This window comes from Mustela putorius, unplaced genomic scaffold (genome assembly GCF_011764305.1).
Source record: "Mustela putorius furo isolate JIRA1106 unplaced genomic scaffold, ASM1176430v1.1 tig00000193_pilon_pilon_pilon, whole genome shotgun sequence".
Lineage (NCBI taxonomy): Eukaryota > Metazoa > Chordata > Mammalia > Carnivora > Mustelidae > Mustela > Mustela putorius.
This window is the reverse complement of record NW_025421309.1, coordinates 1,748,395-1,776,064: the sequence shown is the minus strand read 5'-3', so window position 1 is coordinate 1,776,064 and position 27,670 is coordinate 1,748,395. Positions and strand designations below refer to the sequence as shown.

Genomic DNA, 27,670 nt, shown 5'->3' with positions numbered 1-27,670 from the left:
CGGAAAAGAACTACAAAACAATGCAAGGGGCGGGGGTGTTGTGGGTGGGAGGGGAGGCATCTGGTTCCTTTATTTTCAGGCTGCAATTAATCAGACAAAGGGAAAAGGAAAAGGCCAGGGGAGATAAAAGCACTGAATGGAAACCTCCTTGGTTTGGAAGAGCTCCTGCTGGTACCCTGACAAGAACTCCATGCTGGCTTCTCCACTTCTGAACCAAGTGAGCCTGGCCAGGAGTTGGGGGGACGGGGGAGCTCAGTATCCATATCTGTGAAATGGGCAATAGTCCCCTCCCGCAAGTTTCTTCAGGATAGGAAAAAATGTGAAAACACTTTGGAAACAGTGTATTGTAATAGCAATCGTCCTGAAACTCAATGATGGCGATGATTTGATCAAAGGAACATCAGCTTATGGTTATTTCTTCATTTGTACAACCAAGGATCATGAGCGCGTTTCCTGGGCTAAGGACCGCTCTGGGTGCCAGGGACACAGAGATGCCCCAGACAGACAAGGGCTCTGCCACACGGATGGAGCTCTCCATCCAGCAGAGGGACAGACAGAAAGCGACTAAACACAAATACATAAACTTCTTCCAGATGGCAGGAAGTAGTGTCAGGGATGGAAAACAGGGGATCTGATAGACTGTGAATAGGGATGGGGTTGCTTTACCTGCAGGGAGGGGTCCAGAAGGGCCTCACTCAGAAGGGGCGCTTGCTCGGAAAGAGGAGGGGGACCTGGTTATGCCATCAGTGGTCTGGGGAGGGAGGGACACCTGGATGGGGAACTGCATGAGCTGAAGAAGGAGAGGCAGTACCGATCCTCTAGGGCTTTGTAACCCTGTAAGGGGTTTGGATTGCTGTGCTCTGTGATGGGAGCTCACTCCGGTTGCTTCGTGGAGGGTGGGTTGTTGGGGGACCAAGGCTGGAAGGCCAGAGCCCAGGAAGGAGGCTGACATACTTCCAGATGAAAGTGGGTGGTGTGTGTGAGCCTAAGTGCGTACCTGCGACATCTCCTTGAATCTTCGTGCAACCCTGTGAGCTGCAGATTCTTAAACCCATTTTCCAGATGAGAACATTGAAGCTTTGGAGAGGTTGAACTGCTTGGCCAAGTCATAGGGCCTTAACCATAGCCCACGTCAATGGTGGAGCTGGGATTCAAGCCTGAGCCCACACAACCCTGTGTCATAGCCATCCAAAGCTATGGGGAAAGGGCTGGGGTGACCCCTGGGAGAGCTCAGTCCTTCCCAAGATGCTGCCTCCCTGGATGGACCCTGCTGAGACTACCTCCCTCCGACTTGCTCTCTCGAATCTGATTCTGTCCAGAGTGCCAAAGGAAGCGGCGTGTCACTCCTGCGGGCCCCGTGAATAAGTTCATAAATGTTACATTTTATTTTAAAATTTATTTTTCCAAATACTTTCCTTGAGGCCTAACTTACTACAGTAAAGTGCAGTGATCACGTATGTATAGACAAATGAGGTTGGATGGACGAAGATAGCCCTGTAAGTGCACCAAGATCCGGATAGAGAGCATCGTCGCCCATATGCAGGACAAGCGTGAGGGATAATGTTTACGCCCCAAACACGGTCGGTTTCTGCCCTATACCAGGGTTTCCAAGGTCTCCTGCTTTCCCTTTATAGGATTCTGCTGGAAATGCCCCAGTGACACCCCGCCCCCCAAGATCCTGGGCAGGGGTCCTTCATGGCAGCTCAGCACCAAAGCCCTTACCAACAAACTAGCGGCTCAGTGAATGCTCGGGTCTCTAGAGCAGTGGTGTTCGGAAAAGTGGCTCATGTGGGCGTTTTCCTGCATGCATCTCATGTCCCAGCAGTCAGGGAGGTGGGAGGCTCGCCTCTGATCTGCAAAGAGCCTCAGTTTCACCATCTGTAAATGGAATCTGTAGATTCCTAGGGCTGTGAAGGAATGACGAGCCCACCCAGACACCATTTCCTTCCACCGAGAGGAAAAAGCAATCTGTCAGATCCACCCCCCACCCCCGTTCCCATCTCCTCAAAATCTGACACTGGACAGAGAGCGTATGCTTGCCTTCCTCTCTCTAGGAAGGAGTCTCGTTAGAGGACAGTTTGTGCTCGCAAGTTGCTTTCAAGCTAAACACTTGAGCTGGAAACTCTAGCTCTGTCACTTACTAGCTGTGTGATGCTGGGCAAGACACTGCACCTCTCTGAGCCTTCATTTCCTCATGGGGAAGTGGGAAGAGGAATGGCTGCTGCCATAAAGGTTGTTGTAAGGATCCAAAGAGATAATGAAACCAAAGCACTTGGAGGAGACCCAAACCCTGCGCATGCTCAGTTAATAGGACCAACTATTATGACTATGGGAAATGCTTTCTTGGGGCTTCAGGAACAAGGTAAGGGTCCTATACACCTGTGCTTTCTCCACCCGTGACCAACTGGCCATTGACTGGGCCTCTAGAGCAACAGCTAGCTGCCCTCTAGGGATGGGGGGAGACTTCCAGAAGCTCCCCGGGACAGAGCTCTGGTGATCTCCCAAGTTAAATCCTCGGTCTAAGCACTTAGCGTCTTGTCTGCATAAACTCCCCCAGCTGCCACCCGCAAGTACAGCATTAATGTGCCTCCGTTCCTCTTAGGTTAATATATGTATTATTTATAGGGCTTTATTATGTGCTCAGAGGGCTCCCCTGAGAAATGTAATTGTGCATTGGGAGGTAAATTTGAATAATATTTACAATTAATTTCCATCAATAAAGGAACGCACGGAGGCCTCTGTGCCGCTGAAATGGGCCCTGCGTTGGCTTCCCGCTAACCGCTCCCCTGAGAAAGCTTGGGTAGATTTTAAGTATCTCTAGAATAGTCCCCTTCTTTGAGCTCTACCTCTGCACCCATCATCCTCAGCTGGGGGCTGCGGCAGCCTCCTGGCTTCCCCTCCTGTCCTTCCACATCCTGTCCCGCCCAGAGCAGCCCCCGGCATCATTGCAAGATGCAGATCTGAGCACGTCCTCCCCTGCCCATGGCCTCCCCTGCCGTCCTCTCCATCCTGTCTGCTCTGGGCTCATTCTCCTCCCTCTGCTGCATCGCCCACCCCCTTCCGTCCCTTGCCATCACTCTCCCCTCCCGCTCTGTTCCTGCCACCTGGAGCACCTTCTCCAGCCCCCGCCCCTCTGCCACTGAATCAGCACCTACCCATCCCACACATCTCAAGTGTCTCTTCCCCAAGGCTTCCCTCTCCTCTGGACAGGGTCAGATCTCTCTCTAATAGGTGTGTAGCGCTTAGCATGGTTCTTTTCCTTCAAGGGTGTGGTTTTTAAAAAATTATTGGCTATCTCTCCCACTGACCAATGAATGAGCTCTTGAGGACAGGGACTGTGAATGCCCTGGTCACCCTCGCATTCCCGGTGCCTACAACAGGGCCTGGCAAAGAGAAGGTATTAAACAGATTTTTATGGAACGGATGAATGGGTTGTGTAAATGGATGGATGGCTGGGTGGGTAGACGGATGTTGGAGTGGCTGGGTGGGGTTATCTTGAGTCATTACTAACAATCTACGGTCCTTGGTTGCCAAGAAATTGAAGTAAAGTGGAGGGAATGCTTTTCAAAACACAGTTTCTTTGAAGTCCTAAATTTGGGGAATGGTAGGAAACTTCTGGCTTCCTCCTGCTGCCATTTCACAACACTGCTGTGTGACTTTGGGCAGCGTGCTGCACTTCTCTGAGCCTCGCCTGCTGCTCTGTGAGGTGGAGGAGGAAGGCAAGAGGGTTTGGGGGTGGGCAGGAACGTCCAGCGTGGCCCCGCTCTCACCTCTTGTTTCTTTATTCAAAAGCAACTATGTCCTCAAAGGGAGAAAGCAAGCAACCCCCACCCTCCTGAATTACTTCTTGGTTGGACAAATGGCTTCCTGGATACTCCTGGTCCTGAATACCACCCCTAGCAGCAATTTTCTGAGTCCAGGGCTTAGCAACCACAGGCCCGGGGCACCCATCTCCACCATGGCACCACATGCTAGGGAGGAATGGGAGAGGGAAAGGCTGGGGAATCACGTATCCCTTCCATCCAAGCAAATACCAGCTCCATTTGCGGCAAAGAACAGCTCTCAGCTCCCTCATCTGTAAAATGGGAATGCCCCTTGTGGCACTCACTGTTGGGCTCTATCCTCTCCTGCCCAGCCTGGCCCCTTAAACCCTCTCGAGTTGACTCTGGGGACAGGCTTAAGCCATTCCTTCCTCATTCCTCAGTGCCACATCTGGGTCACTGTCCCCTCTTGAGCCCCTCCCTCTGGTCCCCCTTCTGCCTCCTGCCCCCCCCTTCCTCCCACAGGCTGAAGAAGCTGGGAGCTCCCCTGAGCAAGTGGGGCCCGCAAGCCAAACCTCTCATTCTGCGTCACCCATGTGGCTCCGATGGTCCTCTTCTCCTTTGGAGGGTCTGATGAGATCCTGAGCCTGACAAGTCTTATGACTTGTTTAATGAATGCCAGACCCCTTTGCTTGGTCTCTATTTTGCATTTCCTCTGTGCGTCCCTCCCCTCTTCCTGTCAAACCCCACCTTCACTTCTTGTCCCTGTGCCCACTTCCCCGTCCACCCTCCACCCACCCGCCCCACCCAGGAAGCAGCACGGGGGCCCCCATTGACTGGTTCCTGGCCCCAATGGGGGCAGACCCTCTCAGGCACAAAGCACATTGGCCGCCTGTGGAGTAGTGCAAGGGCACACTCTTTGTGAACCACAGGACCTTTGTATATGTCCCCTGGGAGACACTCTGAAGAAGCTGCAGGGACAAGATGCAGGAGGAGGTCCCGGTTGCATTTCAGTATTTAATGAGAAACTCCTGGTGGGGCAGCCAGAAAGAGGCCTGACCTTAAGGAGGAAACAGCTGGTTTGAGTTTTACTCCTGCTCATCAGCTTTTCCAATGACAAAATGATTTCCTGGCTCCCTGGCCCGGCCTAGCCGGCATGCAGCCCAGGAGGAGCGAGGGCCCTGGCCTGAGCAAGTAGCACCTGGGGGTCAGAGGCTGAGTGGCTGAGGACTGTCCCTCTGGGGCCAGACATCCCACGCTGTCCCGTGCCTTAGCTCCTTCACCTGTGCCACGGTGGTGGGAGGTGACAAAAGGCACTGGGCACGACTTCAAGCTCCCTTTTTATGCTCCCAGATGGCCCGAGTTTAGATTTCTTGAAGCCACTGGATGCCTTGGGGTCAGTTCCAAGCTGCCTCCTCATAAGCACAATGGCCCAAGGAGGGAAGGAACAATCCCTCTTTTAATGAGGTGTGATTTCCAAACCCCTTTCAAAAGCCCGTGGCCTCGGGAACCTGCCCAGCGCTGTGTACACATTACATGTGTCCACCGCATCTTGTCAGGGAATTGGCTTCACAACGGCGGCACGTGGAAGACAAGAGAATGTGGACACACGAGGCCGGAGGGCCTCGGGCCCACCAGAGACCGCCTCCAGCCCAGCCTCTCTCCCCACCCTGCCTTCCCTGGAGGTCGCCGGTGGTGCAGCACATGGGAACCACAGTGGGCACGTGTGGGTGGGTGTCAGGGGACTGGAGGCGAAGTGTACTTTCTTTGCCATGTTGGGTCATTTTGAAAAACTTTTTGCAAGCCTGGGTTATGCGCTATTAAGAGGTTTATATGAATCTGCCGAGTAATAGATATTTATGGTCAAAACCCCAAGCCTCTCTCCACACCCTGATTCTGCAGCCTTCTCTGAGCCAGAAAGACCTGTTTTCAAATCCAGGTTCTGGCAGAGACCCACTGGACGCCCTTAGGCAAGTTACTTAACCTCTCTGAGCTGCAGCTATCCATCATATGTAAAAGGGAAGTAATAACTGTACCTAACTCAGGCCCACCGGGGCGGAGGGGAGTAAAGGAGGTAACACATGGACAGTCTTTAGCATAGGGGGTGCTAAGTAAATGTAGGTGATCATGAGAGTCTAGAATATTCTCAATAGATACACCCTCCATTAAAAAAAAAAAAAAAAAAAAAAACAACAGAGGTTCCGGAGCCAGTCAGAGCTGGCTTCACCTCTTAACTGGCTTCCGGCTAGCTGCGTGTCCCTGTGAGTTACTCCCCACCCCCACCCCCAAACAGGACGTCTGCTTTGTCACTTGTAAGTGGGATAATGACACTGTAGCACGGGAAGGTGTCAGGCCTCATTGAGAAACGGCAACATAGCTACTCCTGGGCAGGCCCCACCGCCTGCCTCTCAGCAGCACAGGACAAGGGCCCAGGCTGCAGGCTCCGCTGAGTTCCGTGACCAAGACCTTGGACCCGTTCTTCAACCTGCAGGATGCCCCCAGCTTGTTTCCTGAAGCTGACTTGGGCAAGGCTCGGAGGAAGCTGAGGAGAAGGACAGGCCCTCCTTCCCTGGCCTCCCGCCCTGGCGTGCTTTATTCTGAGCACCGGCAGCCAGAGTCGGTGGACCAGGGAAGGAAGGGCAGCCCCCAGGATGGGGTGAAAACTGCAGGTGATGGCTGCCCGCCATGACCCGGCCCCCAGGAAACAAAGGCAAGGTGCGAGCAGGGCCTGGGGCAAGGGGCTGGCACCACATCTCCCAAACAGCTATGGCCCCGCAAAGCACCATCACCCTGGAAAGTTCAAGGGTGAGTATCTTCAGTTGGCCTCCTTTGAGGGCCTGAGCTCTTCTCCGTCCCTGCCTCCCCCAGACCCCAGATCCTCATGGAAAGAGTCCAAAGTTGAGAGGACATGGCTTGCCCAGTCCATCAGGCCACTCGAACAAAGGAGTTCCAAGCCCTGGACTCCCAGCTCAAAATGCCAGTCAGCCCCGTGCAGACTACAGGGGGCGTTGGTGTGTCCTGGGGAGGTTTCTGCCGTGGTCTCGAAAAGGCAGAGTTTGCAGCCTCCAAGGCCGGAGTGTCTGTCCATCGGGGTTCCCAGATGGGCCTCAAAGCATGCTGGTCTCCCTCTCGTTCATCGACGACATCTTGGTAAAACTTCTGTGGCTGGGGTAGGAGGAGTGGCCTGTGTCCTCGCTCAGAGCATTGACCAGGCGGGAGAAGAAGGCCACCTTGAACTTCTTGAAGTCCTGGCCCATGAAGACATACAGGATGGGATTCATGCAGCTATTGGCAATGGCAATGGCAGTGGCCAGGGGCAGACCCAGGCTAAAGACGGAGCCGGGCACAGCGGTGTGGTGGAGCTCCAGCAGATGGAGGGTGTGGTAGGGGCACCAGCAGAGGAAGAAGGTGGTAACGATGGTCACAATGATCTTGAAGGGCTTCTTGGTCTTGGCCAGCCGGTTGCGCCGCAGCTTGCAGACGATGGTGAAGTAGCAGGCCGTGATGACAAGCACGGGGACCAGGAAGCCACAGAGGAAGCGGGTGACGGTCACCACTGTGTGCCGGCCGAAGCCCACGGGGTCCAGGCGGGAGTGAGTGGGCCACGGGGCAGAGCTGGCCGCCGACTGGCTGAAGTTGTTAAAGCAGGTTATCTTCCCGTGCACATGGGCCGTGTCCCGGAAGAACAGGGAGGGAGAGCTCAGGAAGAAAGCCAGGACCCAGATGACCATGCAGGCTACGTAGGCCAGCCGCACGCTGCGGTGGTTCTGGGACCAGACGGGGAGGAGCACAGAGACGCAGCGGTCAAAGCTGATGACGGTCAGCAGGAAGACGCTGGTGTACATGTTGTGGATGAGGAGGAAGTTGCTGATCTTGCACATGGCCGTCCCGAAGACCCAGTGGTAGTCCAGGGCCGCGTAGGCTATGTGGATCGGGAGGAAGACATTGAACAGGAAGTCCGCCACGGCCAGGTTGAGGAACCAGACCGTGTTCACCGTCTTCTTCATCTTGAAGGTGGCGATGATGATCACCAGCCCATTGCCCAGGATCCCGAGGAAGCAGATGATGCTGTAGACCACCACCAGGAAGATCCTGGCTGTCGTGCCTTCCAGGGGAGAAGATTCCTCCAGGACCATGATGGGGTCAAAATCGTCCGGGTAGTCATCATAGGCAAGGGAAGTGTTGTAATCCTCATCCCCCATTCTCTGCGAGGGGAGACAGGGGTCAGTGGGGAAGCGTGATGGCGACTGACTCCAAGGGCTTGGCCAACACCAGCAAGGCCGACCGGGATCTGCCTGACTCTGGGCCAGGCCAGTTTGGCATCTTGATGGCTTAAGGGCTTACTTAACTACAAACCCCATTTTACAGACAGGGAAGCTGAGGTAGAGAGAGCCTAAGTCCCTTGCCTGAGGTTATACAGCGGAGACGAGGCAGAGCTGGGAGCCACACCCAGCTTCAGAGTCAAGCCTCTTGACCATCCTGTTTTGCTGCCTCTCCTGGACCCTCCCCTTTGCTTACAGTCTAGTGAGGGAGACAATCATTCATCAGATTCCTCAACTCATGGTAAAATGGTGATGATGCTCAGCGTAATGAAGGAGGGGAGTGCAGTGCTGGGAGCTCGGGTCCCTCCATGTTTCCCAAACCCAGGAGACAGCTGGCTGGCATTCTCCAAGTGCTCCCCCCGTGTCACGGGTCCCCCACCAGTGTGGCCTTTGCAGATGCTAGTTGCAACCACAAAAGCCCCTCACCGTTCAGTTAGGGTATCCAAGGCTCTCCGATGGGGTCCTCAGCCAGTCAGTCCCTGGGCACAGCTAGAAACACCTGCAGGAAAAGGACAGAGAGGCAGGGGTTGGAGCCAGGTCTGGAGTGGGGGCCTGGGTGGACTCAGAGCCAGAGACAGGCTCTATCGTCACCGCTCCCAGTGCACAGAGGAGGAAGCAGAGGCTCAGAAAGGCCAAGTGATGCCCAAGGGTGGAGGCTGGGGAGTGGCTGAGCCCCTCGAAACCAGATGAAGCGCCGAACCCTTCATCCCAACCTCATCCCCGCCCCACCCAGCACATCCACAGAGGAGGGCCTGAGTTGGGGGCGGGTGCAGGGGAAGACACGGGCGAGAGTGCGCAGATGGCTCCATACAAGTTTGCTGCCAGGACAGCCCCAGAAAACACCATTCCACTTACCCGGAAGACAGAGGAGAAATGGCCCTGAACACCCACTCCGTGCCAAGGAATAATTCCCTCATTTTGTCTTCCCAGGGCCTCTCAGAGGCAGGCATGGGGACTCTTGTTTCAGATCTGGGGAAACTGAGGCCCAGAGAGAGAAGCATCCTTCCTCCGGGCGTACCCTGAGCTCCGTGGGGCCATGGACCACACACAGACCCGTGTCGCCACTGTCTGGGAAGGACATGGCCACGAATCCACTCACGGAGCACCTACCATGCGTCAGGCAACTTAAGTGGCACATGGGCCAATTCCCAGAACAACTTTGCTGGGGATTTTCCCACTCGAAGGAGGAACACCCTGAGATTCTGGGGAGCTGGCAAACTTGGGAGGTCTTGGAGGTGCGCCCACGGGCACGGTTCAAACCCAGCCTCAACCACCTGCCAGCCATGTGGCTTTGGCTATGTGACCTCTCTCGGAGCCTTTGTTTCCTCATCCATGAAATGGGAACACGTGCTCCTTCGCAGGACGGATGTAAAAATTGTAGGCACCGGGAATAGGGCACATCAGCTCAGTGCTGGCACATCATAAACCCTCAAAAAATATTAGTGATTCTGTTAGGGCCCTGTGGGGAACTGCTGAATTCCAAGCTGGGCTTGGAATATGGGGCTCTGATAGCCGGACACCCAAACACCTTCCACCACTCAAGCTCTTCCCATCCCGACACGTGGGCTCCAAACCAGACGCTCAGCTCGCACAACTGCCAATCAATGCTTCATTATAAATAACTCCAGCCTTCCACCACGGAAATGCACTGTTGGTCCTTAATGGGCTTGAGGTTGTATTTTACGGCAGAAAAGTCATCTTTTGTTTTTATTAAATAAAAGCCAGTTGGACAATCCCCTTGAGCGTCATAGGCTCAAGGGACTCAGAATTCAAGTGTCACCCCACTTGGGTATCAGCTTACTCCACAGGCTGGGAGGAGAGTCCAGACATACCCAGTGAGGGCACCCCCGGGGCTTCCTGTGACCCCCGGAATGCAGAGAGGAGATGGGAACAGTGCGTCCCACCCCTGTAACTGGGGCAAAGTGCGATTGATGTTCAAGATCAGGTCTGCAGAACGAGGGCTCTCACCGTCACTACATGCTGCCCCCAAAATCATGGTCTGATGACAGTCACCGAGAGTGGCCTTGAGGACGAAATGACCATGTCCTCCTTCCCTATGCCAGCTTGTGCAGGTCCCAGGGACGTGGAAGTGCCTTCCTTGGGTCCCTTCCCGTAGGGGCTCACAGTCAGTGACAAGGCACAGGGCAGATGTGTGCTCGGGCCGGAGCAAGGCCAGGAAGCCCGAAGAAGCCTGGAGGGGGCGTCCCCCAGCCTGCACATCTGTCCTATACTTCTTCTCCCTGCCCCCAGCATGCCTCCCTCCTTGGCTGTGGGGCTGGGGGGGCGGGGGTGCACGCATCTGAACCCAAGAGGAAGGCAAAGAGGAGTGGGGATCCAGCACTTTCCAAGCGTCTATAGACAGGCTCTGGACACAGATAACGTCATGTCTGGCTCTCCAGCTGGCCTGGGAGCAGCTCGGGGTCAGAGGCTACGTCTTTTCATCGGTAAGCAGGGATGGGGGTGGGCAGGCTGAGGTGGCACGGGGTGACAATGACATCCTCTAGGCATGTCTGTCCGTCCACCACTCAGCCGACTAGGAATCGAGTGAGTCAGTGTCCCCAGTTGGCTTATGCTCTCCCCCTGAGCCCCGCAGCCCTCCCCGGGAGAGTATTTCATCACACGCCTGCCCTCGGCCTGTCCCAACATACATCCCTCCCACCCTGAGCCTGTTTCTGCGCCAGCCCAGGCTGTAGAGCAGGGGGTCAAGGACACAGACTCCGTGGCCCAACCAGGCTGCCAGCTCCCAAATCCTGGGTCCACATGAACCTCCTGTGACCACGGGCAAGTCCGTTGTCTTATCTATAAAATGGGTGTGATCCCCACAGCCTCTAACTCATGGGATGGCTGTGAGGCTTGAATGTCACCTGTGAAGCTCTTAAAACAGGGCAAGCACTATGCTGTTCTGGTCCCAAGATTCTACTCTTAAGGCCCTTCTAAAATGCACTTTGCCTGGGAAGGGAGGAGGGGCTGGAAAGGCCATAGGACCCTCATGTCCTGCCCGCTTACCTCCCCACTTCTGGGTTTAAGGGCAGATCAAGGGTGACACAGGCAAGGATTTTGCTTCTCTAAATTCTAATCTCTTGTCTCTCAAATAGGCGAAAGAGTGTCTCCCTCATGTTGTCAGAAATGTCAGGTGAAGCGGCAGTGAACCCTTGGCCAACGGTAAATGATAAAGAGCTATAAAGTTCTAGTTATTTTTATTCCTTCAACAAACAATCAGGAAGCTCCTGAAAAAAGCGTGTGTAACTACAAATGCGTCTTCTCTGTATACACACATCCAACATTAATCGGGACGCTCAGCATACGCCCAGCACTGCTCTGCCAGGCTCCGTGCAATGCCCCTGACAGCCCCGAAGGGGTAACTCTAACTGGCAGGTGCAAAAAAATGGAGGTTCAGAGAGGGGAGCCGACTCACCCAAGGCCACACAGCTGGGAAGTTGGATCTCCAAAGACCCCAGGGAGCAGTGTCTTGGGCTCCCCCTGCTTCCCTGAGGGATTAGGGGTCCCCAGTCCTTCCACTCAACCCTTGGAGCTCTTTAAGCCTTCACTTTGAACCCGGAGAGCTCAGACCTTCGTCACATTCCTGCTCCTCCCACGGAGCTGCCTTCTCCGAGCCACCGTGCCGGGTTTCCCTTCGCCTTTCCTTCGCGGTGCCTACGCGTGGCTGCGTGTGACAGTCACGCCTGCGACGCCGTGTGTATCCCAGTCCGGGACCCACACCCACCCACTGCCTCTCTTGGGCCCCCTTTAGGAAGCCCGCTGCTTAGTGAGAAATGCCCAGGAGAATTCAGCAAAAGAGCAGCAGTGCTTCTCCTGAGGAACGGGGCTGTTTCCTCATTCTTAGTAATTCAGGTGCTACAACATCACATTTCCCTGTTTGATGTGGCCACAGAGAAGCTCACGGTCACATTCACAGGCCAAAGCCAGCAACCACGATGGCCTTGCTGCTCCTCAGGCGTCTGCACTGGTTTTGGTTGCTTCTTAGGTCTCTGTCTATTGATACTTTCGATTGGTTTTAGTTCCTGGTGATAAATAAGAATTGACTGGGCGCATACAATAGCCCACGCACTGTGTAAATACTTTCATTGCATTAGCTCATGCGTCCCCAGGAAGCCCAGGGAGTGGTGCTGCTGTCACCCCCCCATGTATAGGCGAGGAAGTGAGGCTACTGTCACCCAGTCAAATAGTGGCCAATTCACACCCAGGATGAGCAGACGTTGAGCCCTGCTTTTAGCCACTTGGCTTTCCAGAAGGTGAAGCACGTCTTTCCATGTCTGTTCCCACACCTCCTCATGCCCTAGAGTGTCTTACTCATTGCTCCCCTTTTCCTAGCCCATCAAGGAAGCCACTGCCCCAGTTCTCGGGACATCTGGTGGAGGCCCAGGGCACATCGTTCATCACAGCCCAGGCAGGCAGGTGAGCCTGTGGCCAGCCTGGCCCCTTTCCACCCTCAGCTCCCCAGAGAGCCCGCGGAGCAAACGGGCCGCTCTGGCTCACTCCCAGATTTGGCCTGTCACCCTGACCTTACACCCATTTGGAACGAGGCCTGGAGCTGGGCAGCTCTGAGGCCTCTGGGACAGACTTCCCCAGGCCGAGACAGTGTCCTGCCTCCATGCCCTCTCCTCCCTGGCATCCCCTCCTGGAGACTTATGGGAAGTGTACGAAGGAAAGGATGGCTTTCTTTCCCTTTGTGGCCTCAGCTGGCCCTCCCAGCAGCCCTGAGAAGCAGCAGAGCAAGCGTTCTTATCATCCCTATTTGCAGGTCCTGCAACGGAGACCCCTGAGAGAAGCAACTTGTTCAGGTGTGGTCTTGCACCACCACCCCCAGCCTCCAGAACTGTGAACAGGAAGGTTCGAGACTTCAGCCGCATAGTTTCTGGCATTCTGCTACAGCAGCTTGGACAGAGGCCGAGTCCTCTCGGGGGCTCTACTGCGATCCCAGTGCAGCGGGGCAGATCCCATGACCAACCCCCAGGCTGCTGCGAGGCTTGAGTAGGTGAAGGTGCGTTTTGGGGTGCTTGGGCGCTGCCTGGGGCATGAAAGCTCATCCCTGTAACTAACAGATCATTTCCTGTATGCTGGACTGCAGACCACACACTTCATGCACCTATTACTCACCCCTCACGACAGCACTCCGGTGCCAGGACACGAGCATTCCCATTTACAGATGGGGACACGGAGGCACAGGGAGGCAAAGTAAGGTCTGTGAAGCACTGTACACACCTGGGTAGAGCCTCAAGCCATTGATGTCGGTGTTTGTGGGGTGGGGGTGGGGTCAGCCAGAATCAGCATCTGCTAGAATTTCCTACTGGTACCCGCTTCTGACTCCATTGGTCCCTCCAGCTCACAGGCATCTCCCTGCAATGCTGACCACATCCTACCCACTGCCCCCTAACACCTCCAAAAGGCCTGCCAGACAACAGACATTCATTCTTCACCAGTCCCCAGCTCAGAGCCTGGCACAGAGCACGCACTTAAGGGGCACGTGTGGCATCATCATTGACTGGACACTTCTGTGTGGCAGGTGCCAAGCCCATTAGAAATGTGGGCACAGGTAACAGTCCTGCAAGGGGGGAGGTGTCCTTCTCCCCCAAGACTTTGGAAGCCTGGAGTGTCATGTCTCCTGGGGCAGTCACCTTGGGCAGCTGTAATGAAGGACCACAGGCTAGGAAGTTCAAAGAACACAGATGTTGATTTTCTTACAGTTCTGGGGGCTCTAGGTCCAGGATCAAGGTGTTGGCAGCATTGGTTTCTCTGAGGGTCCCTCTCCCTGGCTAATACACAGCCACCTCCTCCCTGTATCCTGTATGGTCTTTGCTCTGTGTGGGTCTGTGTCCTGATCTCTTCTTATAAGGCCCCCAGTCAAGAGGGATTAGGGCCCACCCTCATGAGCTCGTTTTACCCTAAGCACCTCTCTAGATGCCCTGTCTCCAGACATAGTCACATTCTGAGGGATTGGGGGTGTGGACGTCAAGATATGAATTTGGTGGTAGGGGGGATTCATAACACCTATGTGTTGTCATTAGTGTTATAACCTAGCATTGCTATTTGTGGTTCCTCCAGATGGCTCACTCTGAGCATGGGCAGGGTCTTATACCCAGCTCTATGTCCCATGGCCTCACCCATGCTGGGGCCCAAGCCCCCTGCCTACAGTGGGTTACACACACACACACACACACACACAGGCCCTACCTCCAGGGCTGCCTGCCTCCAAGAGATTTATAATCTCCAAACCCATCAAGGGATTGCCGTCTACAAGGTACAAAAACCCCTTCCTTCAAATCTAAAAAGAGAACAATTCCAACAGAACAATCGTCAAATGATACGAACAGGTAATTTACCAGAGGGAAACCTCCAAATGCCGGCATATGACAAATTCATGCTCAAAGACATCCAAATGAGAACCACGGCCAGATAACACTTAGCGCCTGCTGGACTGTGGCACAAATGCAAAGCTGGCAAGGTTACCCCGCAGGCTGGCAGGGTAGGGGCACGGGTTCTCATGCCACACCATGGGTACCCAAGAAGCCCTGTGCACCTTCCAGCACCAGGAGGCACCAAGCACTGGGGGCGCTCATGGGTAGTGTTTGGGGGTTAGGGGTCATGCCTTAGCTTTGGCTCTCCAGAAGCAAACCTCCAATGACGACCCCTGCAACAGTGATTTATCAAGGATGTGTTCCAGGAAAAATCGGTAAGGGAGTAGAGAAATAGGATCCGGAAGGGGAGGAGGCTGGACAAGGGTGCAGAAGGTGCCCTCGGCTCTTGCTTGTGCTCTGAGAACAATGGAGGTCACCGTCCAGGAGGCTGGGTATTTGTATCCCTCTTCCCTGCCTCTGTGCATTCCCAGGCACTCCCAGCCCCTGAGGTCACTCCTCCCAACAAAGAGCGAAGGTGCTGGCTGTTAAGGCAAGAGACCATGGGGAGATCACGTGCACAAAAACCATCAAGGTTTCTGAGTGCTGGGGGTGGTCTGTGCAGCACACAGAGTCGTCCCCTGATAGCTGGAAGCTGGAGGCCCCTGAATGTCCACTGTGGGAGACGGGACTGGTGAATGATACGCAGCTGGTAGAAGCAACAGATTATCCAGTGTGTACACAGCAGTGGCATTCAGAGCATCTTAAAACCACCTAACCATAATAGCTCTTAAGTGCATTGAAAGTACACATGCAAATGCGGCAAAGCACACAAAACAGTAACGCACGTTTTGCAAAAACACTACCAAATAAAAAGATACACACTGAACGGATTACAATGGCCCTGTGGGAGCAGCGGTGGGAGGCAGAAGGATAGAAAATGAGGCTAAGAGGAAATGAGCCCCGTGAAGGAAGAGAGGTCAAGTGCGGGGGCTTCCGGAGTCCGGTGACGTGAACGAGGATGGATGCAGGGGTGTCCATTATGTCAGCTCTCTCTCGTCTCCTGAGGTCCAGAAAAGCCCAGAGCAAACAGACAGCCCAAATCCTTGGCTAGCGTTCATGCTTGGGCAGCGCTCAGCCCACGCCTGCATCCCTGAATTCCCGATGAAGCCACGCTCGGCCGGCCAAGGGCTAAGCAAGCAGCCTTGGTCCTGCCCAGGGCCCTTGGGTACCCCCCAACCCCGGAGCCTCCTCTCAGACTGGGAATGAACTTGGATGAGCCACTGGAAGCCCTGGTCCAGTTTAAGCTGGCTCCACGGCACCCAAGGCCTCATACTTCCTTGGCAATCCCAGCTCCTGGCCAGACAGATGGGGGCTCAAATCCACATCTGGTTCTTCCTGCCACAGAGAGCACAAGACCTCAGGAGGATGTTATTGGCTTCATTTTTATTAAAGAAACATGCATGTAGCCCTCACTACATTCTAGGCACTGTTCTAGGCACTATTAGAAAGAAACCGAGGCCCAGAGAGGGTGAGAAATGTGCTCAAGGTCACAGAGATAACTCAGGTATGCAAGGTAGGTCAAATGAGGCATTGTGTGTGGCTCCAGGCAGGTAGGCGTCATGCTGGGCTTCAAACTCCGCCTGCCACACTGCCAAACCCACTCTCTGTCCTCGTTCACCACCTGGCCTCCCTAGGACATTCTGGAATTCTCTGGTCTTTGCTCTAGTGGAACTTCCCAAGAGCCCCCACAAGGTCAGTCTGTCAGGGTTCACAGTGTGCATTTTACAGATGGGGCAAGACAGGGTTCCAGGTTCCCTACAATTTTTCTGCCAGGGTCCCCCTACCTCTAGGGAATGGCCCAAACGGGAATGTGTCATCATCCCAGGTGCGGCAGGAAAAGACTTTTTTTTTTTTAGATTTTATTTATTTATTTGACACAGAGAAAGAGAGAGATCACAGGTAGGCAGGCAGAGAGAGAGGGAAACAGGCTCCCCGCTAAGCAGAGAGCCCAATGTGGGGCTCGAACCCAGAACCCTGAGACCATGACCCGAGCCAAAAGCAGAGGCTTAACCCACTGAGCCACCCAGGCACCCCACAGCAGGAAGTCATTTGGAGATGGGGGCGCATTCGTGCATCCATTCTGCAAGCATGCATGGAGCCTGTGTCCTCCATCCCCCGATCCCCACCCCCGGCCCCAGCCTGGAGGTTGGGCTGTACCACCTGGGCCTTTCCCCACCCAGACCTCCTCCTCACACAGCAAGGGTGGCTGTCACCAAGTCTGTCTTCTCAAGGGGACAGCTGAGGCCAGAGGGGTGGGGGTGGTCGTGCTTGCCTGAAGGCACACATCTGGTGAGCGGCAGTGCAGGGATTTGAATCGGGTTGGTCTGAGTCCAAGGCCCCCCCTGCTCCAGCTGCTGCCTGCTGGCCTGTGTCCCCAAGGGCTCAGGGGACAGCAGGGCTGAGAGGCATCTGGGCAGCAGCTGTGTGCCTTCTGCTTCCCCTCTGTGTCTTTGCTCATGCCCCTGCTAAACGGGTGCCCCAAGTCCGCAAAGGACTGTCTGTCTGTGTCTGTCTGTCAGGTCTCTCCCTACTTGCTTCTCCTTCAGCCTACCTCTTTCTCCTTATCCGTGCGTGTGCATCTCTGGGTCACACTCTGTCCTCTCTATAGTCTCCCTGTCTTCTGTCTCCTGGCTCCCCCCTCCCCGCCCCATCCTCCCCTCTGAGAGGCTCAGCGGCCCCTCACCTGCCCTCACTCACCTCTGTCGGCCCCTGCCGCCAGAGGCCCTTTACTCTCCCAACCACTGCCTCTCCAGCCAGAGCATGCCTGCCACTGAACTCCTGGCCACGGGCCCAGGGTAGGGGCCTTATCAGGGCCCGTGGGTTTGGGAGCCCATCAGGGAAACTAGAAGCGCTTGCCTTGGTGTCTAGACTGGCTGTCCTCCTCCTCTGCCCCCTCCCCCACGGCCCCCCCTGGCGGGCAGAGGGCCACCCCGATGCCTCTCTTTTAGTTCCCTCCAACCTCGGGAAGGGGACGCCTCTCCCTCAGAGGGCACTCCGTTTGGGGGCTAGAGAAACTGGGGTCCTGACTGAGCAAATGACCCTCCCTAAGCCACAGAGAAGAGGGGCTCAGTCTGTCCTGTGCGTAGTGTGTCCCCCAGAGCCTAGAACTCTGTCTGGCCCCCCACATGCCCTCATGCCTCACCCCTCTGGAGCCTCCCTGCAGAGACCTACAAATAGAGGCTCACTCAGAGAGGGGAGGTGGCTGTGGCCTTTAAGCCTCCGCCTAGGACTTGAACCAAGGATGCTCTGACCCCCAAATCTTTGCTATTTCTACTTGCTCAAGATCACAGCCTCGGCCCGCAGCTGAAGTGTCAGGAGGCCTTCCACATGCAGCTCCTCCTTCACAGAAGTCCCTCCCCACCAGCATCCTCACCTCCCCCCTCCCACGCCTACCCCCTCACCCCCTAACCCCACCCAGCCAGACAGCTTCTGTAGGTTCTGATGTCAGTCTGCTGCAGGGTCTCCTGGCTGCCTCCACCTACCAGTTCCTCACCCTTCAGGGCAGAGAGAAGGGCCCCTGGTCCCCAATAGATTGCTCTCAGGGAGACTCCTAAGGGGTTATAATGCCTGGATCCCCAGCTCGGAGGGACTCAGGAGCCTCAAAACCACACTGCACCACAGATACTCCTGCCGCAGGCTGGCCGCCAGCCCCGGGACAGAATTAGCTCTGTGTCGGAGAGAATTTCCTCCCCGGTCCCACGCCCACACTTAGGAGCTCACGCTGAGTCACTGCAGTGAACTAGAAAGTGCTGGCTGCCTAACAGTCTGTCCCATTTTCTTTTGGCTTGGGTGGGCCCATGTTTGAGCTGAGGACCCCGTAGGAGGGCCAAAGCACCGAGCTTACAGCCCGGGACCCGGACAACCCCCTTGTGCAGAGACCAGAGACCCCAGGAAACCCCCAATGGTGATGAGTGCCCAGAAGCAGGAGACCCCCAAAATACCCACTCCGCTGTCCGGTACCCCTGCCCACTGGAATGCCAGTCCTTCCTCCCCAGCATGCTCTGTCTATCCCCATCTAGTCCCCCTTGCTGTGTGTCCTAGGGTTCCCCTTGACATCACAAGGCTCTTTGCCCTCAGACTTCTAGTTGAGTTTGATCCACGAGAGACCCAGCTGGGGGGAAGAGGGTAGGAAGAGAGAGGGGCGGTCAGGCTCCCTCCCACTTGAGCCGGTCGTTCGCTTCCTTCTACGACCTGAGCCAGACTCTCCCTGCCCACCTCCCACGTCGGTCAGATCCGACCCATTTTGTTCCCACACAGCTCCCAGATCTGCCCACGACTTCTGCCCAGCGGACACTGGCCTGGCTGACGGTGAAGTGTGGCCACTGCCTAACCAGCCTCTTGTTGCCACTGTGATTTCGTTTTTCAACTGGCAGCCGGAGAGGCTGCAACTCTCTGCTTCAAAGCCCTCCTTGAGAGCAGCACCAACTCCTTCCCAAAGTCCCCCAGGCCCCTTCCTATCCTGGGACTGGGCCTGGGCTGGACCCCGGCCCCAGATGAGAGCCTGACTTGGCATCAGGTTCCGGGGCCCAGGGAGAGCACAGACACTTCCTTGCAAACCTGGCCCCACCTCATAGGGGAGAGCCAGCCTCCGGACTTGGCTGCATAAGGCTGCTAGCAAGAGCGTTTGGGGGGGGACACCTCTCCTTCCAGGCTCGGTGGCAGCTCTGGCCCCATTAGTGAGTCTGATGCACAAACGCTGCGTGTCCTCTCAAGCACTCGGCTTGTGCCCAAAACCCCCAGACAGATAGCCTGTGCCTCTTCCCATAAACACTGCCCCAGCCCCTGAGGTGGCCTGTAAACAAATTCCCCCCTGCTTACGTCCCCTGAGACTAGGAGGCCCAGCACCCGACCCGCCTAATCCCCTGAAATCAGCCTTGAGTCTGCTCACACAAGCAATCCCCAAGCTGTGTACACAGTTTATCCGGAAGGCGGCAGGCCCTGGGGGCGTAGGCATGAGCGGCTCAGGATGTGGTCTGAGAGGGCTGCCAACGGTGGTCGCTGTCTCCCCAGGCCAGGCGCCGGCCCACCCCATGTGCTCAGGGTCCTGCTCACAGCGTGGGCTTGGAACCTTCACTCCCAGGGACTCTTGGGTGCTCTCCAGAAGTCATCATCACAGCTCCTGCCCCAAGTCCAAGCCAGCACAGCCCCTTCAGCTCTGAAGGCCAGAGTGAATCTGATACTGCCCCCAGGTGTGGCTTCTCCCCTGCCTCCTGAGACCCCTGGGAACTGGCGGCCAAAGGAACCTTCTCCATCAGCAGGGCCCCAACCTACGTGGGAGACAGGAACAAGCAAGCTATGCCCCGGGCTCCTGCTTCTGGAGCTCTTGTTTCCAGGCTCTGGTCCCTCCCTCCTTCTTTGTAGCTCCTGAAACTCACACCAGAGCCCCAGGCCGGGTATGAGACCAGGCAGACCACCCCTGAAAGGAGCCCAGGAGCCCAGAGTGTCAAGTTTAAATAGTATTAATAATCATCATCAAAATAATGATATTTTACTGAGCACCTACTACGGGTGCCAGGATGCTGAGAAGCACCTTACGTACGCCCCCTCACACAAATCCTGTGGGATGGTGGGCATTATTATGACCCTTTTAGAGTTGAAGCAGAGGCCTAGCGAGCTTGAGTCTTACCCGGGATCACAGGGCTACTGAGAGGCAAAGGTCTTTATACTTCTCCTGGTTTTGCTTGGCACATGTCCTTAAATAAACCCCTGACACTCTGGGGGCCTTGGTTTCCCCATCTGAGCAACAAGGAGGTTGGAGTAGATGGTGTCAAAGTCTCCCTTCCAGGGTTAAAAATAAATGCTGTAGTCGAATGGGGCACGGGTCTGTCTTGTGCTGGTAAAAAGACAGTGTGGCTCAGCTCCATGCAGTGTGACCCCGAGCAAGTCACTTTCCCTCTCTGAGGGGCCACACGTGGTTGGGTTGCTTATAAAATGGTAATATTAAAGCCTTCCTTTCAGCGGCGCCTGGGTGGGACAATCGGTTAAGCGTCTGACTTCTCGCTTCGGTTCAGGCCCTGATCTCAGGGTTGTGGGATCGAACCCTGTGTCTGGCTCGGCTCAGCATGAAGTCTGCTTAAGACTCTCTCTCTCTCCCTGTCCCTCTGCCCCTCCCTACCACGTTTTCTCTCTCTCTCTCAAATAAATAAATAAATCTTTAAAAAAAAAAAAAAAAGGTAAAACCTTCCTTTCAGAAAATCAGGGAGTCTGAGTAAAATCATCTCTTGGGACTCCTTGCAGTTCTAAGATTTCTGGCCCAGGGGTTGAAGGTTGATTAGAAGCCTCCCCTTCCCCAACCTCTGAGGAAGTCTGGGGTCCTTCTTGACTGTGACAAGGTGGTCTCAGGCTCATCCCCTCTTCCAAGCTACCCACCAAGCTCAAAGGCCCTTCCTAGTTAAGCAACTAGGTACAAACGATCTCTTTTCCAAGGTTCAGTGTTCCCGTCTGTAAAATGGGGCTGATGGTACAACCTCCCTCTTAGAGTTCTCATGAGCGGGTCATGAAACAATAACATGGGTGGACACAGTGCCCCCCACAACCCAGCAGGTGCTCAGCAAACATTTGTGGAGAAAATTCAGACGGTGCTTATCTGGGAGAACCAGCAGCATCCCTGTCCCCGGGTGAAGAGAAAGCTTGGCTGAATCCAGCCAGCAGATTCTGAACTGAAGCAAAGAGCCGCACTTCTAGAAACCAACGGAACTTGAAAACCAGCCTGGAATGTGCCTGGGGGCAGAGGAGGGATGGGAGCCAGGCCGCAGGCAGCCGTTCCTCTGAGCCTCCTCCTGCGGGATCAGACAGCTGCCCTGGCCACTGCCATCGCCACCCTCAGCTCAGTCTCTTCCCCCATCCTGCGTCCCCACATCCTCCACGAGGAGGTTTTGCACTTGGTGAAATCTCTCCGCTGAACCCAAGCTATTGTCCTGCATCGGTCCACACAGAGCTGCACAGCGTCACCCAGAGCCAGCCCCAGGCTGTGAGGTCTTGGACCCGTTCCCCACATCTCTAACCCCCCATTTCTGCTTCTGGGGCATGGAGATCACCCTGCAGGCTGTGAAGATCAAGGAGAAGGCCCGACGGGATGCACCTAGCAACACAGTCAGCCCTTGCAGGGTCTCACGTGATGCTGAGTTCCCCTTATTCCCATTTGACAGATGGGAAAACTGAAATTCAAACAAGTTTCATGATCTTTCCCCAGGTTACCCTGACAAGTGAGCAATGGGTAGAATCTGGCTTCTCTTGTGGTCTTTCCTGGAACCTGGTTCCAACCCACTTAGAGCTAGGATTGGATCCCAGCTCTGGCCCTTGCAGGCTGTGTGATCTGGTACGAGTTGCTTCACCTCTCTGAGCCTCATCCCTGGCATCTGCCTCCAGGAGCTGTGAGCATTCAGTGAAACGAGGCTGGCGAAGCTGCGGGCAGAGTGCTTATCACAACCACAAGGACTTACAAACACCATGGGCAAGGTAAAGCCTGGGAACTGCATTCCCACTGCTACCTTGGCAGACCTGCTATTTGAGGGTCCAAGGAGAAGTTGGGAGGGCACGCGCCTTCTCTGGAAGCCGTCCGAACAGGGTCAAATGTCGGGGAGTGCTGGCTATGCTTGGGTCACTGACAGGCTGCAGCGCTGGAGCCTGGGCCCCTTTCTAGCCTTTTCCTTGTGTCCTGTTTGCTTGTCCCCTGAGCCACGCTGAGGCTTCCAGCACATCTGGTGGAGAACAGCCCTGCCGGGCCCCTCCCTGGCTGCCCAGCAGCCCTGTTCACTCCAGGTCACCTTGTTTCTGAGACTTCCTGCCTCCGGCCTGGAACGTTCTCCTCCGTGGCCCTGTCACAGGAGGAAGTGTGCTCAGCATGGGCCTGGGGTTCCAGAAGTGTGGTTTGGCACCTTGGCCTGGGAGAGGTCAGAAAACAGAGGCCCTATTGGAGGGTGAGGGAGGGTGAGAGAGGCTGGGTTGGGGCCTCTCCCAGACAGACTGACTCAAACCCTCCGGGAGGCTGAGAAAGTTCCGGCAAGATGGCCTTGACATTGGGCTAACAGAGAGCTCTGAAGGCCGGAGATTCTTCCCTCCAGTTCTCAGATTCTCCTGTTTCCTTTGCTCTAACCTTCCAAGAAATATTTATTAAACATCTATTAGGCTCCAAGCCTGGATCTGGGAACTGAGGGGGCTGGCATTCTCCAGGGGGGGTGGGGGGATGGGAACAAACAGATAAACAAAGGCACGATGAAGAAGGCCATCACCCCTGGAGCCAGAGAGCCTGGGTCTGAATCCCTGCTCTGCCAATCACCAGCTGTGTGTCCTCGGGCATGTCACCATACCTCTCTGTGCTTCAGCTCCCTCATCTGAAAACTAGCAGGGATGCAGCTCCACCCTCACAGGGTTGTTCTAAGGATTAAATGAGTTTACATTGTCAGTGTTTTAGAAGCAGGCCTGGCTCACCGGAAACACTATGTAAATGATGGAAAAATAAAATGATTACAGTGGCAGGTGGTGGGATGTGCTACAGAAAAACTATAACGGGGAATGGGGTGGAGAGCCTGGGAGGCTCAGTCGTTAAGTGCCTGCCTTTGGCTCAGGTCACAATCCCAGGGTTCTGGGACCGAGTCCCACATCGGGCTCCCTGCTCAGCAGAGAGCCTGCTTCTCCCTCTCTTGCCTCCCCTGCATGTGTTCCCTCTCCCGCTGTCTCTCTCTCTGTCAAATAAATAAATAAAATCTTATAAAGAGAAAAAAAGAGGTATGGAGCATAGAGATGGGGGAGAGGGTATTATTTTTAGGTTGAGTGCTCAAAGAAGACCTCTCTGAGAAGGTGACCTTTGAGCAGAAACTTGAATATAAGAAGAGGGAGACATGTGACTATCTGATTGAAGGCAGTACAAATAGTAAGTGCAAAGGCCCTGTGGCAGGAGCAGGTTTGACAGGTTCAGGATATGGCACAGATCTATGCATTCAAACATTGATTCAAAAGGCTGCTAGTAAACACCTTCTAAGTGCCACACTCCTTGCTAGAAGCTGTGGGTGTGAGATGGCCCAGTCTCTGCCCTCATGTAGGGGAGGTGGGCACAGGGGCATGGTTGATGCTCCTCAGAGCATCTAAAGTCCAGACTTCCAGTGAACTGGCCATATTGGGCTGCATCACAAACAGGATGGGGTTCTCTGCCATCTCCACCCCTCCCTAATACCTTCTTGATTCTGTGGCTATGAGCCAGTGGCAGTTCACCACAGAGTTTGCCCTGGGTCCTGCTGGTATAGAGATCAGAGAGATCTGGTGAGAAAGATGGGTCAAGTCATTCTCACTTCTAGCTGTAATGGGAGGGTGCATATCTCTTTGCAGAAGTGACAACATAGTCCCAACATTACTCATTGTGTCCCCTTTCTGGCCATTAGCAGCCAAGTTTTTGACCCTGGCTCTGTACCAATCAAAGGCAAGTTGGTTGGGGAAATCAGAGGAAGCTTCTTGGTGGAGGTGACATTTGGCCTGAGCCTTGGAGGGTGCAAAGCCTTTGCTAAGTGGAGCCACAGAAGGAGGGGGGCATCTGTGCAGACGGAACTGTGTGCAAAGGCACAGAGGCTTGATCAAGCGTGGTGGGAGTGCGTGTGGAGTGGGATGGCAGGAGGGAGGGCTATGCGAAGAAGAACCTGCAAAGCAGCAACTTTTCCCTGGGGGCAATAGGGAGCCATGGATGGTTTTTGAGCAGAGGGGTGTCCATTTTTCTCAAATGACCCCAGTTCTAACTCATACAACTGATATGGGGGCTGTGCTGGAGGAGGGGAGGCTGGAGGCAGGAGACAAGCAAGGGGCCCTGTGAGCTGGGTAAGGATCCTTCTGCTAGTTCCAAGTCCAGTCAGAAGTAGCAGTCTTTGGAGGCTCTAGGAATTGGGGTCCCCTCAGAGAGTGGGGGAATCTGGTAATCTCCCTATTTCCTTTTCCTTAGCCCATGTGGGCAGTTTTGCCTCAAGAGTTGTTTCCATGGCGACAGCCAATACTCTAAGAAAGGTCTTAGATGGGCAGACAAGTGGGGACCAGAGATACCCAGATGAGGCTTCATGGGAGAAGCCAGGTCACAGAGAGGGGCCCACACTGGCCAGTCCCGGGGACTGAGACTCATCTGCTCCCAGAGCCCCTGAAGCCATGGATGCAATCTGGTCGCCATGATAATGCTGATTCCTCATCTCTCAGTCTCACTGACCTGGGGCCTTTCAGCATGGGGGGTGGGGATGAGTAATGCCAAGGGGCAGCCAGAACCAGCAACTCATAAAATAAATATGCACACCTAAGACAGGGGTGTGAGGCAGGTAAGTGTGGAGACCCTCAGGAGATGAGTATGGATGCAGCCAAAGGAGCAGCGTTCTGGGTCTGGTTTTTGGATTCCAGAAAGGCATCCTCCCCCACACCAAACTGACATCTGATAAACCCCCACTGCTATGCCTTGAATTCCACCATAAGAGTTGCACTTTCTATTCCCTTCCCCCCAATTAATTGCCATAAAAGTAGTAACGATAATGAGTGGCGTGAACTCTGTCCTCCTGCCAAATTCACATGTTGGAGCCTCATTCCTAATGTGAGGGTATGAGAAAGTGGGGCGTTTGGGAAGTGATGAGGTCTTGAGGGTGGAGCCCCATGAATGGGATGAGTGTTTCCATAAGAGACCCCACAGAGAGAGTCCCAGTTCCATGGTCAGCGAGGAGACAGCCATCGATGAAGCAGGCGGCAGGGCCTCACCAGCCACCACATCTGGCGGCACCCTGACCTTGGACTTCCCAGCCTCCAGAACAGTGAGAAATCAATTTCTGTGGTTTATAAGCCACCTAGTTTATATTTTCGTTATAGCCACCAAGACAGACTAAAACAATGACCAACATTCACTGGAAGTTTGCAATGCACCAGATGTCGTTCTAAATACTTCAACACATAAGCTCGTGCAATCTAGACAGTAACGGCACAGAGGGTATTACTGCTCCCATTTCAAGATGAAGAAGCTGAGGCACAGAGAGGTCAAGCAATCTGCCTGGGGCCACGCAGTTAGGAAGGGGCAGAACCAGGATTGAGATGTGGGCATCCACTCTATTCCTCCCTGCTCACCACTCTGGAGTTTCCTTCCACAACCCATGCTTGTTTCTGGTGTCGTGAAGCACGCAGAGCTTAGCAGTGTGTGGCACAGGGTAGGGGGCCAGCAACATCTGCTCCCTTCCTCCTTCCTGGTGTATGGTCCCAGAAAGGAATCAAATATAACTCACTCCCCTAACAGAAGAAATGCTGCCTTTCTCTCTAGAAGTACCCCTTCCTGGTAACCTTCAGCAAACCTTAGCTTAGCAAACCCTAAGATTTTGATGAGGAGCCCCTGGAATCCAGAGACAGCTTCTGGACTTCTACTTGCCCCCAGGTGGTGCCCATTCCTGGGTCCCTCTGGGGAGTGACCTGACCATCTCTTCTTTGTGGAAAGCCAGCCCTCCCTCTGCCTCCTCAGGCTGAGGGGCTTGGAAGGAGATAACCCTGCCCCCTGCTCCAAGCCTGGCCAATGAGAATACCCCATCCCCTGGCCACCAATGACTGTTTCAGGAATTGGGCACAGGGGCCTGAAGTGGGCCAGTGAGAGCCTTCCGTGAGACCCTTGTCATCCCTTGGGCAAATTCCACCAGAAAACAAGACCAATATGGAAGGAAGCAGACCTCCAAGATGGAGAGAGACCAAACATGCCTGAAACACTTGCTGGACAGATGAATTCCCCCCAACCGATGTATTTCCCTTCCTGCTTTAGCCAGTTTGAGTTGGGGTCCTGTCCCCTGCCACCAAGAGAACCCTGCCTCACACGCGCTGTTCCAGCTCTGATATCTCAACGTTGAGGAGGGACCTCACTGCTACAGTGCCGGAATCATCCAAAATGGCAGCAGCTTGTGACAGAGAGAGATCTAGAGCCTCACAGACTTGCTTGCCTGACCCTACAATGTCCCACTGCTGAAGGAAGGGGCTCCCCTTCAGGTGCAATCAACTCTCCAGGGAAATCAGGAATGTCAAGGGAAGCCCAGAAGGCTTGTGAAGGGCTTCCCTTCACAAGCAAGCAAGACCAGGCCTTGAGCTGGGAATCTGACACACAGATGAATTAGACAATATCCCTCCCCACCCGCACCCCACCCCACACACCCCCATCCCTGTCCACCCAGCTGCGGGGAGCTGGGAAAAGCAGTCATGCAAATAGATGCCCGAGTCAGAGCTGACATTTACTGAGGGCAGAGGCTGTGGCCACTGTGGCCTGTTCTGGCCACGGCTGCATCCCAGCCCCTTAAGTCATAAGTGACACACGGTGTGCACTCCATAAAAAAAAAAAATGTGTTAAATAAATTTGAAAGCTTCTTATGTGTGTGGCATTTTCATGTTACTAGCTCAGTCTCTGTGTCAGTCTTGGGAGGTTAGAACTATTATTTTATTATTAGCCCCATTTACAGATGAAGGAGGAGAAACTCACTGAGGTTAAGTAGCTTGCCCCTGCCCAGCCAGGAAACTGCAGAAGTGGGATTAGAATGGGGACTTACAGGGTTGTGGCAGACATCTGTAGGGGACATGGCAGGAGCAGGGAAGAGGGAGGGAGTGGTTCTAGCTGAGGGTTTGCATCCTAGAGGGGGCTGAGGGGACAGTGGAGCTGGGACCCCGGGAGAGGGTGGAGTTCCAGTTGTGGGGAGCGCTGTGTGCTTACAAAGCTCCAGGGAGGAGAGGCTGAGGCGGGGAAAAGCAGCACAGGGCAGGAGCCCAGATGCAGAAAAGCCACAAAGAGAGGAAGAGAGGCCCCCTGAATGTGAGCACTGGTATCTGTTCCCCTTGGCCAGCCTGGGTAATGTCAGCAACCTCGGGTCACTGACCCAGCACAGGGCTGCAGGGCCCTGGGTCAAGGAGGGCTACCCGGGCTGAGGAGTGAAGGACCGCAGAGTCCAAGTCCTTCTAATCCCACCTGCTCCCTTGTGCACCAGGAGCCCAGTGCCTCCTAGCACAGTGTTCGAGACCTCTGGGGCCCTTACCCGGGCAGATTCCTCTGCCTGGAGAGGCCCTGTCTGGTTCCCTCTGCTCCCCCCAGTCCCACTGGGCACTCTGTTAGGAACCCAGGCAGAGCAGCCAGCAGTGGTAGCGAGAAGAAAGCAAATGCTCCTGCTGGGACAGCCAGGCGTCTGGCTCGGTCTGGCCTTCCTTA

At 54.8% G+C, this 27,670-nt stretch overlaps 1 protein-coding gene across 6 annotated transcripts in view; it reads right to left on the bottom strand.

Annotated features, from left to right (window-relative positions):
• Positions 1–4,758: 4,758 nt before the first annotated feature.
• Positions 4,759–27,670, bottom strand: part of CMKLR1 (chemerin chemokine-like receptor 1) — a 46,551-nt gene continuing 23,639 nt past the window's right edge. For all 6 annotated transcript variants that reach the window (XM_004779070.3, XM_004779071.3, XM_045076736.1 and 3 more), the window contains 2 exons: positions 8,510–8,582; positions 4,759–7,966 (listed from right to left, as the gene is read on the bottom strand). In XM_004779070.3, the coding sequence (XP_004779127.1) occupies positions 6,869–7,963 (1,095 nt within the window). In that variant the 5' untranslated portion in view covers positions 7,964–7,966; positions 8,510–8,582 and the 3' untranslated portion in view covers positions 4,759–6,868. The remainder of the gene's footprint in view (positions 7,967–8,509; positions 8,583–27,670) is intronic.